Source organism: Passer montanus, unplaced genomic scaffold, assembly GCF_014805655.1.
Source record: "Passer montanus isolate IOZ18808 unplaced genomic scaffold, ASM1480565v1 scaffold10, whole genome shotgun sequence".
In the NCBI taxonomy this organism is placed as follows: Eukaryota; Metazoa; Chordata; class Aves; order Passeriformes; family Passeridae; genus Passer; species Passer montanus.
In genome coordinates, this window is record NW_024356505.1 from 38,289,949 (window position 1) to 38,305,135 (window position 15,187).

General features: G+C 42.9%; 1 protein-coding gene across 6 annotated transcripts in view; it reads left to right on the plus strand.

The window, feature by feature from the left end:
- Positions 1-15,187, plus strand: part of PRKAG2 (protein kinase AMP-activated non-catalytic subunit gamma 2) — a 210,675-nt gene that overhangs the window by 158,228 nt on the left and 37,260 nt on the right. For 4 of the 6 annotated variants that reach the window (XM_039705326.1, XM_039705336.1, XM_039705353.1 and 1 more), the window contains one exon: positions 6,159-6,240. In XM_039705326.1, coding sequence (XP_039561260.1) covers positions 6,159-6,240 — 82 coding nt within the window. Of the gene's footprint in view, positions 1-5,789; positions 6,002-6,158; positions 6,241-15,187 lie in introns of those variants that run through there. The other 2 variants (XM_039705380.1, XM_039705363.1) reach the window with 2 other exon arrangements.

A 15,187-nucleotide genomic window follows, 5' to 3' on the forward strand; every position in this document is an offset into this window, starting at 1 on the left:
TAAAAATTACAGTTTCTGCCCAGCTGCTCTGGTCACCCTGAGGTTTTTGAGGTTTTTGAGGTGAGACAGGACACTGGACAGGCTCAGGCACTGCCACCCTGCCAGCCTTTGCACACAGGTGGCACTTGGAGCTGCAGAAGGGATCCAAGCTGGGATCCTGACCTCAGCCTCAGTGATTCCAGTGTTCTCAGCTGTCCTAAACCCACCAGTATCAGTTACCACACTCTAGCAAAAAACAAGTAGCAGTTTCATTTACAGTTTAACCAGCAGATGAAACCTTTTTTTTATTTTTCTTTTTTCCTGTTAACTTGTCCTTTTCCACTTCACAAACGAGGCTAAATTAAACCAAAAATAAGCAGCAAGTGTTTTAAATTAATTTTACACAGATTGCAAGAGAAAAAAAACATATTTATGCCATACATTTGGGAAAAACTGTAAGTTGTTCTTTGACAGCTCATCAGGAGAAGAGTTGTTAACTACTTCAGTTGTGTAGAACTGTAATTGTAGTAGGGAGCAGTAGCAAATGGTGGGAAAATTACCATTTGTCGTTTACTCTTGCATTCAAAATGGCTTTGCCTTGATTTGCATTTAGATGGGAATTCCTTCTGTTGCTCTTCAATCCATTAGGTTTTATAAGGTAAGTAGCTTTTTTTTTTTTTTTAAGTGCTGGGAAGGGCATTCAGTTTTAGTGCTGAGCTGTGCAGGTGGCACCCCAGCATATTCATGTTAAAGCCATCAGGAAAGAGAAAGGGCAGCCTTGAATTTACCTGGAAATGCCTATTTTTAAATAAAGCACAGGTAACATTTTTATTGCAATGCCTGAGTCAGTCTGCTCCACACAGAATTGTGTTTTGCAGCAGGATTGCTTTTTTTAGGTTGTTCTTTCTATTCCTACCCAGTCACCAAAGACTAATATGTAATCTTTATTATTACTCAGACAATATTTATTTTAGAATATTTCTATTTCAGAATTAAGGCTACTTGTTTGAAGAGAGGGGGGAAAAGAAAATTTACATTTGTATAGATGGTTTGTAAACTGGGTTTTGTACATAACATACATATAAAGAATTGAATTACCATACTGAGAATATATATATTTTTCTAAGGATTGGACAAAAATAGAAACTAAAAAAAAAAAAAAACCACCAAGCCTGGAAGGGACATTAAAAATTAATTTTCCCCCATCAGACAATCAACTATATGGAAATAATAATGAACAAATGTTTTCTTTTTTTAATTCATTGCTAAAAATCTCCTGTGATGGAGATTTTAGAGGGTTTTTTCAGCAAAATGTGCTGGTGCTTCACTTCTATTATACTCAGAAACTTCTCCCAAAGTCCAATCTAAGAATTCTTTAAAGGCTAAGTAGATAATTTCTCATCCCATAACCAGTGGACCCAGAAGAGTTAATCACTTTTCTTCTTGCAAAAACACACCATGTTTGGAGACTGTTTAGGTATTTTCCTTCAGTCTTCTTTTTCTGGTGTTGTGGTTTTTTGGGTTTTTTTGGGGTGGGTTGTTTGTTTCTTTGGGTTTTGGGGGTTTTTTTGTTTTAGTTTGGTTTATTTAAGGTGGGGGGTTGTTGTTTTTGTGGGGGTTTTTGTTTGGTTTTTTTCCCTTTGTAGAGGTAGAAACTGGGAAGTTTTCAACTCCTTCTTTACAGGTCATGTTTTCTGAACGTGTAGATCATTGCTGTTCCTTTTTTTTTTTAGACTATTTTAGTTCATTCTTGAGTTTTATCCCTAAAACTGAATGCAATATCCCAGCTGGCATCTAACCAGGGAATGCGTAGCACAGATGCTCCATGTCTTACCTATAACACATTTGTAAATAGTGTGATTTTTTTTTTTAAATTTCCAAGAAAGTGACATTGTAGTCTCACATTTGGTTTCACTCCCAGGTCTTTTGCTTGCATGACTGCTGGAAGTCAATCCTTTCCCATTTTATTATTGCATTTGATTATTGTATAACACACTCTACTTACCCATATCAAAGTGCACCCTGGTTTTTAAAGCATTGCAGCAATTCTCAAGATTATTTTGAGTTCCAGGGCTGTCCCTAAAAGAACAGCTTCTTTTACCATTGAGTCACTTTGAGTCATTTGAAAATGTGGTCAGGTTATTCATTATTTCTTCCTTGAGTCATCAGTGGAAACACTGAGTGATGTTAGACAGAACACAGACCTCTGTGGAACCTCTCTTAAACCCTTCCAGTGAGATAAAGAATTCTCAGTGCCTTCCTTGAGAACATTGTTGTGACCTTTAGCAGTTGTTTCTGGGTGAATCATTAGAGAGGCTGAGAGTGCTTTGGCTTTGGTTGCACACCTTGACTGTTGCTGATGATCCTTCTTTCCTAGATCTGCTTAAAATGCCTCTTACACATCTCAGAATCAAACTTACACCAAAGAGTGTAAGGCAAGATGGCAGGAAAGTATATAAAAAATTATTTTCTGCTGATGTTAATTGTTGTTCACATCCCTGAACCATCTCTATGACTTAAATACTTTGCATGTGCTTATGAAAAGGATGGGATTCCTTCAGTAGGACACAGAACTGAAAGGACTCCTAAATTATCAGAAAAAAAGATTATCAGATAAGCTTTAATGTATTCATTGTAAGTGCATCTATAATTTACAGGACTGATTTTATTTCCACAGACTATTAGTCATTCCTCACTCCCTTTACCCTAGGAAGCTAAAGAAAACAGCCAGACACAAAGTAAGCAGTTACCTATTAAAATTTACATTCCAGCCTTCCCAGAAATCCTAAAATCTCTTTACCTTTTGTGACTTTTGCAGTTGTTTCAACCATGAATTTTTACTTTGTGTCTATAAAGATGCCACTGCTGTATTAAGGTCATGCTGTAGGTCCATGTTTTTTGGCATAAATAATGTTCTTGTAAAAATGTGACAAAGAAGAAATGTACTCAGGCAGTTTTGGGTCTGTGCATATTTCTCTCCTAAACTTTTCTCTCTAGCATTTGTCACCTGGCAATATTTAGGGTAAAAGTGTGTACTGTTCTGCCACAGTGGGTGTCTCAAACAGTTAAACTGGGTTACCTGACACACTCTGAGAGCAAACTTTTGAAGCATAATTTGGATAAATCCCTTGGTTATAGTTCAGGGAAAGCTTCTGTGGCAGTAGAACAAATAAACAAATAGTCACAAAACAGAGGTAGGAAATGTTACAAGATTTAATATCACTCTATTGGAAATAACAGCTCCTTTTCAAGAAATATTTTTTTCTTTATCTTTTAGCCAGTAATCCTGCTGTAAAATGACAGAGGGAGTTTGTAGAGGGACAATACTGTTAAAAATACATTTTAATTTGTCTAATCCTGTCCACAATGAACAGGATGGTGTTTTGACCATGATTTAGGCTGACTTCAGAGTGGGTTGTTCCCAGGTGTGGTCCCACTGTCACTCCTGCCCTGAACAATTTGTGTGCCAGTGCTGATACAACTGAACAGAGAGCTGGATCAGGAGCTGATCTGGATAAAGCCCAATCTTTTCTTTCAGTCCCTTTGGTTTTCAGCTGCATCAGTTTCCTGTTCTGACTCACTGTGTTGCCCACAAGCCAAGAGGAGCCAGAATGCAAAGCGAGGAGCAAAGGGAACGCCATGATCAGCAGCTCGTTCCAAAATTGGTTTAAACAAATCGTGAGACTGCAGGCACATTGAAGGCTGGGGTTTCAGCCTTTGGTTCTCCATTTCCTTTGGGTTTCTTTTTTGAGCAGTGTGGATGGTACACGTTTCCATTACAAATCTCTGTTGTATATTAAATTACTGCCTTTTTATTACCCTGAGTTTCTCATAGTACTTTTGGTCTGGATGTAGGTTCTGCCACTGTAAAACTCTGATCTCGCAGAGAGCTCTGGGGTTTGTAGCATGAAATAGGCTTAACTGACTTCTTATAAACATCTCCTGTTCTGTAGCAGTGAAATTCAATGCACACCTTTCAAGTCTCAGTGGCACTTCCAGCTACAAAAACCTGGGAGTTGTATTTCCTCATGGCTGGTGCTTACTAGATAATTATGGGGAGTGAATTAAAATAAAAAGAAACAAAATCATGGCAGTTATTTCTAATCAGAGATGTCATCTTCTCTGCCTTTGATTAAGAAAAGATGTTAAAAACTCTTATCAGTATCAAGGTACACGATAAGGAAGATAAATAATTTAGAGCTTTTAAAGCCAGCTCCCAGAAGGAATTAAAAGCTTTCAAAGCATTTTGAATAGTAGGCTGAAAATACTATAAATTAATATGAACTGCTCTGGTATCTTGTATGACTGGTCAGTTAGAACTTTTACTGAAACCCTAGAAGCTTTTTAAAAATACACCTATGAATGAAATATTTCAGAGTTGCATTTTCAAAGGATCTTTACAGTAAAGAAGAACTCGCTATATCCTTAAAAGTGTCCTTAGATAAGGGTAGCTTGGGAAAAGAAAAAAGCTGTCACCAGCAGTTTGTTTCCTGGACTTGAGAAATTACAAGACATCTTTCTGTTTTCCTATAAATTTTGGCTGTCTCTCCCCATCATAGTTTTATTCTCATTATCTTTCATCTTCCCCTACGTTTAATGCACATTACTGTGCTGTGCTGGGTCCGGCCAACCTTCCCTCCTTGAAGGTCTTGCTGAAGTTTTGAAGCCTGAGCTTCCCCTTGGGACCCAGTGGGTTTAAAATGTTCCTTGACGACTCCTGTGACTCCTTTGGAGCGCCATCCATGTGTGCCAGCTGCCACTGCCACAGGAATAATCCCTTTATCCCCTTCTGCAGCATCCGTGGCTGAACCGCTCCTGCTGAGCTCCCTCAGCAGCCAGCGGGACCTGCGCATTTCAGCCGAGGAAGCCCAGCCAGAGCTTTACCACACTGTCAAAATAAATGTAAATGACGAATGTATTTCGAATCTATTTCGAATATTTCCTCGTTTCTGCTGTAGCCTGGCTCAGGGGCTCTGGTGCAGTAAACCCCATCCCTCATAAAGTGACGCGTCCCGTCCTTCAGCCGCTGCTCCGTGAGGGCAGAGCCGCGCCGCCTTCCCGGGAGACGCCGACATTCGGGCTAATCTTGAATTGTAACTTAATCTGGAATTGTTTTACATGGAAACCAGCGCGCCCGTGCCCAGAGGGGTACCCCGGGATGAAGCGGGAACCCCGGCATAGAGGGCACCTCGGGACAGAGCGACTATCCCGAAATAGGGAACACCCCGGGATGGAGGATACCCCGGGATGGCGGATACCCCGGGATGGAGGGGGTATCCCGGCACAGAAAACATCCCGAGATAGAGCGGGTATCCCGACAGAGGACAGCCCGGGATAGAGCGGCTGTCTCGGGATAGAGGGCACCGCGGGATCGCGGTACCCGGGACAGAGCGGGTATCCCGGGATAAAGGGCACTCCGGGGCCGGGATAGCGGCGCGGCGCACTGCGGGAGCTCCCGTCACACACAGGGGAAACCCCCTCGACACCCTTACACCCCCCGCGGCGCAGTGGAACAGTCCGCTTCCCCGCCGCTGCCTCGCAGGTGAACGCGCGGGAGCGTACCAAGCTCCGCTGGCGGGGGGAGCGAAGGGTTTCCCCCAGTCCATCTTTAGTCGCACCGCTCTAGTCCAGGCCAGCCTGGAGAACAACCGAGGCTGCGGAACGGGCTGCGAGAGGCAGCTACCCCGGCAGAGCTCTCAGGACACTAATCTCCCCCTCCTTCTCCTCCCCTTTCCACACGGAAGTGGTAGCTCCCTCCCCCTCCCGCCACCGACCAACGGGCTCGACTGCAGCAAAACGGAACGTACCAATCTCTCCGCCGGGGGGAGGGGGGAGCGGCGAGGCGTGGCGGGAAGCGCCGTCCTGTGAACGGGCGCCCGGGGAGCCGCTCCCGCCGAGCGGGGAAGAGGCGGCGCCCGCAGGAGGCACGGCCGGGAAGCCGGAGCGAGCCCGGGGGGAGTCCGGCGGTTCACGGGCTGGGGGAGGGCGAGCCTCGGTTCCTCCTCCGGTTCCTCCCCCCGCGGTGTGTGCGAGCGGCAGCGTGTGCGGAGGCCGAGGGGCAGCTGCCGCCGTCCCGCCTTCCCTCCCCTCCGCGCCGCCACTCCCGACCCGATGCCGCCGCGGGGCCGGTGAGTCCGCGCCTGGATGCTCATCTCCTTCTCCTCTCTTCCCTCCCGCAGGCGGCGGCAGCGGCTCCGGCTCCCTTGCAGCTCCCGGCCGCCTCCGAAGGGATGCTGGAGAAACTAGAGCTCGAAGATGAAGGTAAAAATCCGCAGCGGCAGCGGGGGGCCGGGGGCGGGCCGGGGACACCCACGCGGCCGGCGGGGTCCGGGCGGGAGCGGGGGATCCCGGGCGGGGGATGCGCCGTGCCCGGGCCGTGTCCTTGCGGGGCGGGTCGCAGCCTCGCCGGCCGCGGAGCCAGCCCGGTGCCGCTGCGGAGCTTTTGTCCCGGTACCGATCCCGCTGCGGAGCTTTGTCCCGGTGCCGGTGCCGCTGCGGCGCCCTTGTGCCGCTGCCGCCGCCGGGCCGTGCCCCTTGTGCCGCTGCCGCCGGCCGGGTCCCGCTCCGGGGAGCGCAGCCCTCACGGCACCCCCTCCTGATGCCCGTGAAAAGCCCCTTCTCCTCGAATACGTCTGCGATACCAAATATAGGCTTTGCGAGCGGCGATGGAAAGCTCTTTCCAGTAAAGCTTGCACTCCTTATGGCAGCGCATACATCTGTTCGAGGCGGCAGCTGTGCGCTGAATTTTCCTTATGTGGCTGCGCTCTGTGGTTGTTCTTTGCCGGGCTGCAGCTCTGAGTGTGCTGTGCTTTCACACGGCAACTCCTGGCAAGTTTTTCCCTCTCGCAGGCGCTAAACCGTGCTGTGGGAAAGCATGGATGGTTTGGTTTTTTTTTCCCTCCAGCTTGCACCAAGCAGCCACTTCACCTCTGAAAGATCCTGAATGTCTCGAGCTTTCATTTTCAGTAGGGATTAGCTTAGTGGATGCAAATGTGGACGCATGGCTTAATCTCTATGCTCAGCATTGTGAAGTGGCTAAGACTTCATGGGATGTGTTTTTCTGTAGTTGGTAACTCTTATTGTAAAATGTAGGACAAATATTTCAGGAAAACTTTGAAAATAGCAGGCTGAGTCATTCTGGGAGAAGATATATCTAAGCTGGTATGCTAATAAGGCAGCTTCTTGGTTACTAGCATGCTGCCTGCAGTTGTGGGACTGGTCTGGAAAAGTAACACCTTTTATTTTAATCTTTCTGTGTGTGAGAAAAGGAAGCTCTTAACAATTGCATTCTTTGAGCTGCCTTTTTCTTTTTTTTTTTTTTTCCCGAGTCCAGACAGAGTTTGAATTGCAATGAAATGCTTGTGCCTTTGTGCATCTTGAACATGCTTAAGTATGAGTATTTGGTGCAGGGGATCTGTTGCTAACTTGTAGGGTTATTTTTCCTCACACTGTTTAACTATTTTTAGTTAGGCATTCATGTTATGCTTATGGAGAGGTAGAAAGTTACCAATTTACCTGTTTATTTTTACATAAAGCTTGCTACTGTGAGATACAGGTTCCTAAAACCTGCTGAATCATTAATAGTTAAGCCATTTAAAAATCTCTTTAAAATATCTTACAAATTCAGGTATATGAAAAGGATCTCTAGGTTAAAAAAAAATTGAAATTACAGACCTGCAGTTTTGAAACACTTTTGCACTTTTAAAAGTGTAATGTAAAGTTATGTGGAGACACTTGATGAGGGTGAAGATCTGTGTGTCTTCTAAAACCCTGCAATAAAATAATTCGAATTCTTTGGAAAATTTAGTCGTTTAAACCATTTTTTTATGTTTTTCAAGCTTCTGTTTTGCTTTGTCTCCTAATTCATTTGGCCCTGAAGCTCAGGCTTTGTGGATGCTCAGGCTGGGAGGGTGAGAGGAGTTCAGGGGCCTGTCAAAAGACCATGGCTAACAGCAAGTTTAAAGTAGGGTGTGGGTTTTGAAAGGAAGCAGTCACCTTATTAGCCTTTCAGACTAAATGAGAAACTTAATTTTAAAGCCAGGGGTAAAAGGGTTTGAGTGCTGTGTTCAGAACCTGGGGTGTGGGTAAAAGTGAGTGTGTGAGAGTCAGACCAAAATGCCCAGAGTGCTTCTGTGTGAGAGGGCCCAGGGAAAGAGAATCCTAGAAAGCTGAGATGCAGCTGGAAATGCAGCAGATTAGTTGCAGTACCTGTTTCATGACCTAAATTTCTGCACTGGTTGCTGTTGTTGTATTTGTGCTAATATTGGGGGTGGGAGAGTAAGAGACATCTGAAATGTTCACTTTGGTGTTGGATAGCAGGTGGTGAGTGCTCAGAAGTTGGGAAACACCTCTGAAGCCTTGATAAGGTTTCATTGAGTGGCTGCAGCCAAACTGTAACTGATGATCTTTTGTCAAACTTTAAGTTTCTCTGCTGATGCTTAAAACTGTGGGTTGAATGAGAAATTTGAAGCTTGTTTTAGAGCTGCTTTCCTGACTGCCTCTACTTTGGAGAACTTGCTCTTGTGAGCTTTCCAGTTCTGTATCCATCAACAGTTGCTAACTATCTTGTGTATCAAATTATGCAGCAGTTCTGTTGAAATAGGGAGCTTAATAAAAAGAGCTGAAAAATGAGGCTCAATGTGTCTGCTGAATGCCATCCAGTATGTGAAGTGGATCTGTTAGTCCCTCTCCTCAAAGGTTACACAAATGAGAATGTGAAAGCACAGAAGGCATTCATTTAATTTGGATTCTAATTAAGAGGGTGAATTGGAAAAAAGGATGGTGCTAGAAAGATTTATGATTTATGTAGTACTGTAATGAAATATGCAGAGTCTGGCCTGATGGTGTGACTTCTAAATAAAACAGTGGTGTCAAGTGAAGAGCAATTTTAATTTTCTTTATGTAAAAAGAATGTATATGGGCTATTTTGTACCTAATTAGCATGGACAGTGTTAGATAGGATGCTATTGTTGCAGAGAGAAGTGCTGGTCATGTTTTTAGCCTAAAACATCTTCATATATCTGGCTGAACTCTAAGATCAGTGTAACTTCTCACTGGAGGGTCAGTGCTTCTGTCTAGGACTGGCTTCCTAATGTTTCTTTGGTGATGTGTAAGTCTAAATGTCAGTGAGGTGATGTTAAACAGCACCAGGGCACCGTGGCTGGAACAGGCTGTGGGCTCAGTTTGTGCACACAGGAGGAGGATTTCATAGGCCAGGGATATTTATTTTACTTAGGGCTCCCTACAGGACCTTCCTGCAAGCAGCAGTCAGAGCAGGAAAGGAAAAACTCCCATGTAAGAAGTCCAGAGTCTCTTTTTAACTGAAGAATGCTCAGCTTAAAAATAAACAGAAAATTTTGAGTAATGACCTCATCCTGCTCAGTATTCCTTTGGATGGGAATGACCTACCTACATTTCCTCAAAAAGTGTGAGAGCTGCCTGTTGATGGGGGTGCAGTTTTTCATTGTAGCCTGAAACACAGTGCTGAGAGGCCTCTCATAAATATAATAAATGATCAAAAACTGGTTATCTTCATACACATTATGGATTTTCCTTTTCAGCCCTGGTGTATATATGATAATGTTTCTGGAGTAAGATTATTTCTGCTTCTGATCAGTCAAGAGTAGTTCTGGGTTTTCTTTTATGGATGTATGATGAGCTTGGAAAAGGACATGGAGAAATTATTCTGAAGATCTAATATGAAAAAGGACTTTAGTTAATAATTTACACTTACAAGCTTTATTTTGTTAAGCTGGGATTCCATAAATGGTTGTGTTCCAACATCTACCTGTGCTCTGAAAGGAGAAACTAGGTTAGAGTAGCAAATCAGCCTGTCAGGTGTATTGATTCAGTGGGTATAGTTTTAGCATGTTATTTTGGAAACCAGTTTTGTTGCAATGTTGCCTCTCATCCATGTTATTCTCTTCCTTCTGCTCACCTTGAGTAATGAAGCAGTAGCTGCTGAAAGCAGAGTTAACTACTTCTCTGTAGCACCTGCAAACCCCTTTGGAGGTGCTTTGTGCAGACTGAGTTCATTAAATTGCAGGGTTCTGCTGTGTCTGTGCTCAGCTCCTAGTCTGGAAAAAGGGAATTCTGCAGAGTGTGTGCAGCAGTTGCAGCATCAGCATCATGGGACTGATGTGCTCCCTCTTGAACACTCCACTTCTCTGGATTGTTGCACAGAGCAGCTTTTAGACATTGGATAAACAGTTTGCATTAGAGTGGAATCTCTCCTAGTAGTGATCTGGCCTTCATCTCCCTCTCTCTGAATCATGCATCTCTTCTGTTACCTGCTCCTTTCTGGCTGTCTCCTGAAATAGACTTTCACCAGTAATTGCATCTTCACTGCTGTTGTGTCTGGGGTCATTCCTTCCCTGCTCTGTGGGTTTTCTTACTGTGTCTTATTAAAAATAGTTTCTTGAGCTCTTCCTGCCTGCCAGCCTCCCACTGTCAGGTGAATATCTGAATCAAGGTACGAAAACAGATGTCACTCTAGGGCCAAAAATAATTAAAAGAAGCTTGTAATAAAATGCATGTTAATAGGCAGGTTGGGTTTTGTTTCCCTCTTAAGACTGAAGGATCAGGTGCTTGGGTTAGGAGGTGGTAAAGTTAAGCCATTGTTTTGCAACTGTAATTAATTTCTAGTAAACATTCATTATGTGATTGTTTAAGCTGATGTTCTCTGGCACACAGAAAATGTATTTTGCCCACAAGATGTGCCTTGAGATACCAAGGGACATGGTAATAGTGATAAGGGGATGTTTTGTATTAAATTTTGCATAGTTTAGAATCCTGAGTGAATGTAGTAAGAAGTTGTTAAGCTGAGATGATAATTGTTATTAATAGATTTCATGCAATCTTTCCTATTGTGTACTTAACAAAGTTGTTAAAGAGCAACATATCTGGAGTATTTGCATGTTCAGCTTTATTAGTTTATTCAAGAAATCATGATTGAGTGCTGCACTGCCCTAGGCACCCTTGTCCTTTGCCTTCCAGTTGGCTATACAGGAACACCATACATGATTTTTGTTCCTCCAGGAAACTCCCATCCTCATATTTTAAAGATGAAAGTTAAGTATAAAGTGATATGTAATTAAAAGTATAAAACTTCATTGAGCAGTGCGAGAGAAGATGCTGGAAATTTTTTTGTCCTCAGTGACACACGAGTCTTTATCTTGTGCAAGTATTGAAGGGGTTCATGTCAGCCCAGTGCTCACTGTGTCCAAACAGTCCTGTTTTCCTACTCCTGCAGAGGACACAACTGTCTTATTCTTAACATGGTATTTAGCCCTACAGTGAGCAATGCCCTCCTCTGTCTAGACTAGGAAATAACCCATTTAGCAGCTAAAGTTTGCAGTTTTTCTCAGGAAGCAAAAATTTTTAAGCTTTACCCATCTGGGAAGTGATGTTTTAATATAGCAAAAGATACACAGGACATGCTTCAAAACTCTGCTTTGGGTCTAGAGGGATGCAAGATCTTCTTGATGAGAAAGCTTTCATAAAATTTTAATGTGGTCAAAACATGTATTTCCCTAACTTGTTTATGGAAACAAGTGGCTGTGACTTCCTAGAAAAGGCTTACCATGGCAGCAATTCCATGTAATTGCCTTGGCAAAGCTGCAGGGAACTGAGAACAGTTGTACAGGAAGTGTTGGGGCCCATTGTGTCCTGCCCAGCCTTGCACCTGCATCATTTGCAGACATTTATCTTCCAAGTGAAAGCCATTCTTGGCCAGCAGCTCTCCCTGAGAAATATTGGCACAATGAGGTGTTCTCCTCCACCTGAATGACTTTGCTGCTTCAGGTTGTGCACGTGTGTTAGTGTCTGATGGGCAAGGACTGATTTACAGTCACTTTTACCAGCCACTCCTGCTGGTGCTGCCACTTCTGTGTGCTCCAGAGGAACAACATCAGCTCTGTGAAGGGCTTCCCTGCAGAACCTCCCTTGTCCAGAAGCTGCTTGGGGCTGTCTCAGCTGGTAAACCACTGCCTGATAGGAGGTAAAAGACTTTGGCCAATATAATCTCAATTTCCTGGTTTAGAGTTACTGAGTTCACAGTGTCTTGTGCTTGAGCAAGGATAGACCTGGAAGATGTGACAGTGTCAGTGTGGCCTTGTAGGTGACTCCAGAATGCTGTTTGTTACTTATTTGTGACTGCTTTGCTGAGCATTACCAGCATGGGGAAGGGTGACTACAGAGTCCTTCCCTTAAGAAGCTTCCTAGGGGGTGTGCTCCAGTATTCTATCCAACAGACTTCTTTAATGGCCTGCACATCTATAGACAGGACAGTACCAATGAAACAGGATGACTGTCTTGTGCTTTGATACTTTCTGTGTTAAATTTGGCTGATTGAGTCAATGCCCTTGGAAAACCTGCTGCCTTGGGGCATGGCTGAGTTCTGCATGGAGTGACTTGGTTTGACCTGAAGTAATGCCAGCGTGACAGGAGTGACAGCAGAATATTTGCATCAGTTGGCTCAGTCTAACTGTTGCTAAACAATCTTAAATATTTCTGCTTATTAATCATCTGCAGCAGATGTGGGTGTTCTGTAAGACAGGACTTTTTGTGAAGTGCACTGTGGTTTTGATAACTTGAGGGTGGATGATCACAGTGTTTGGAGCCTCAGCTCATGACACTGACACCAGTTCTGCTGTTTCTTTAGAAGCTTGGCGTTTGGGTAGCAATGAATGATCTGTCTGCAGGTACTTTGTTGATTTGAATATTTTTAGCTTCCAGAATGTACAGCTCTATTAGCATTGCATGGGTTTGGGGAAAAAAGTTAAATGTGAAACATGAAGAAATGCAGCATTTCCAAAGTACAGGAGCTGATGGCATTGTTTTTCAGAGCTGTTCTTGTACCTTGAAACAAAATGTTCCTCTCCATACTGAGACTGTTTGCCTTGGGTGCCTGTTGTGGTAGGTTTTCCTGTAGCTCTTCTGTGAGTGCAGAAGACTGACAAATGGAAAATCTAACAATTCAGGGGAAAATCCTTTTGTGGAAGAGTTGGGATTAGCATAAAGCCAAAGCAGTTTAATACAAGCCTATCTATGTTAGAGCAAAGTCAAATTTGTCTTTTAGGCATCCAGCTTGGCACCTAGATGGAACTTTGGAAAGCTTAAATTACCTTGTCCTTCTAAGAGTAGACCACATCTAAAAGGTTTTTGAGTGTGTTGTGGGTATCTTCAGGGTAGCTTCTGAATTCTGTTTGAATACAGCTAACTTGGTTTTAGGTTCTTTTCTCCTCTGCTGAATTTTTTGTGGATTTTACTTCCTCAGTGAACCACTTGGGTGATTTTACCATTTTTGAATGTGGCAGAAGTTAATGGCACTCCTACATTTTGTCTAAAAGCAATTTTCCTGTGCTATAGACCACTGGTTTTACTTGTGGTGTGATTTTCTTTTTGTCCTTTTTAAGGTGCTTTTTAAATTGTTGTTATTTTTGGTTGGTTGGTTGTTTTTACAATATTATTATATTATTTTGCTTTTCTCTTTGTATTGTGACAGAGTATTTTGTTCTGACACTTGGCATTTTAAGAAATAGAATGAAAATGGGGGTTTTTTCCTACCAGTCCTTCACTCTGTGGCATTCTTTTCTGCTGTTTATTTTGAATTTCTACTGATGTAAAGACAGGGAGAAAAAAGATGGCTGAGCTGCTGGAGGAGGGAACAAACTGAGATGGCCATAAAAAAGGCCATTTATGAGGAAAGCATAAGGCTTTTGCTCATTTAACTCAGTAAAAGGAAAACCAAGAAGTGATATGATAACACTGTATGTATGAAAATATCCTCGAAGGGATGGGAAGGAGGTAAACACCAGGGAGGGAAATTAAATTAAAAACAACTTTGGCACAAAAATGAATGGATATGAACTCTTCCTATAAGAGCTTTGAAACAGTATTCTGACTTCCAGCTTAGGTGCTGTAGGGTGGGTTGTAGGACAGATTTAATTCTTTGGCTCAGTCCAGGATGGAGGGTGAGCACTCACAGCAGGGATTGTGTGGCTGCCTTTAATAGAAGTCTCTGAGTGCAGAAAGTGAATGCTCTGCTCTATCCAAGCCTGGATCTCTCCTGCCACAGCCTTGCTTGGATTTCTCTAGTGTAATTTTGAGTCAGTTCCTGAAAAAAAAAAAAAAAAGGCAAAAAAAAAAGCAGAAACTCCACTGCTACTCTGTATAGACATCAAGTCAGCTCAGAGGAAGGTCAGCTTTGGGAAAAGTTGCAGTTTATCTGTGGTATAGAGAAAATATCAATGATACCTGTAAAATGGGTTCCAGAAAACTGTGTCTGAATACATTGAATGTGTGTTGGATGTAACTCTGCTTGAGTTACAGAGCTCTTGGTTCTTTTTCTGTGTAGCTTCAAGCTACACCTGCTGTAGGTAAATGTCCCAAGTGGTATATTGGAACAGAACACTCAATAGCCTATTAAAGTATGCATACAGATTCATTAATTTTTATAAGAAATGCCAGTAATAGCTGTTCAGGTCTTGGCAGGGATAGGGAGGGATGGAGAATAAATGCACAAGAGCAAACTAGAGAGAAATGAAAATATAAATACCTAATTACTAAAAGCTTCAACTTAAAATGTTGTAAGTAATTATTCAGGATTTGAGACCAGCAATTTATTAGACTTCACAAAACTGTTTCTCCAGCAAACATAGTCCAAAGTCCTTATGGCTGAAGTCTTAAAAAAAGTATTTCTTCCTTAAAGCATTGATCCTTTGGGTTTAGTGTTCAGTGGAAGATTGCCTCCAGATTAAATATTTGCCCTGTTCAGTAGGGATATGGCTGCAGCTTGTGAAGATGCTGTGTGCTCATTTTGAAAATGCTTGTTGTGTGATTAATGCTTTGGTTAAGCTGCATGTTTAGGTTTGATCTTAAACTAATTCTTTAAAGACTTAAATGACTGTTTCTTTTCCAAAAGTTTGTGCAGACTGTGTATCTAGTAGGACTAGGGCTTGTTTTAAAGATACAGCAAAAATTCAAATTGTTTACTAATCTTGCAGTAGAGATTCAGGCTGGTTTATTCTCTCATTAATCACGTACCTTAAAGTTCCCTTGACTCCAACTCTGCACAGCGGTTGCTGATATTAATATTCAGAAGTTTAATACCATTTTTAGTTTCTTGCCTTTCGTGTCTCGCAATCTTGAAGAGCAGGCCCACATTCCAGACAGGCGACATCTTAATTTAGATCTTTGTTTGGGATGC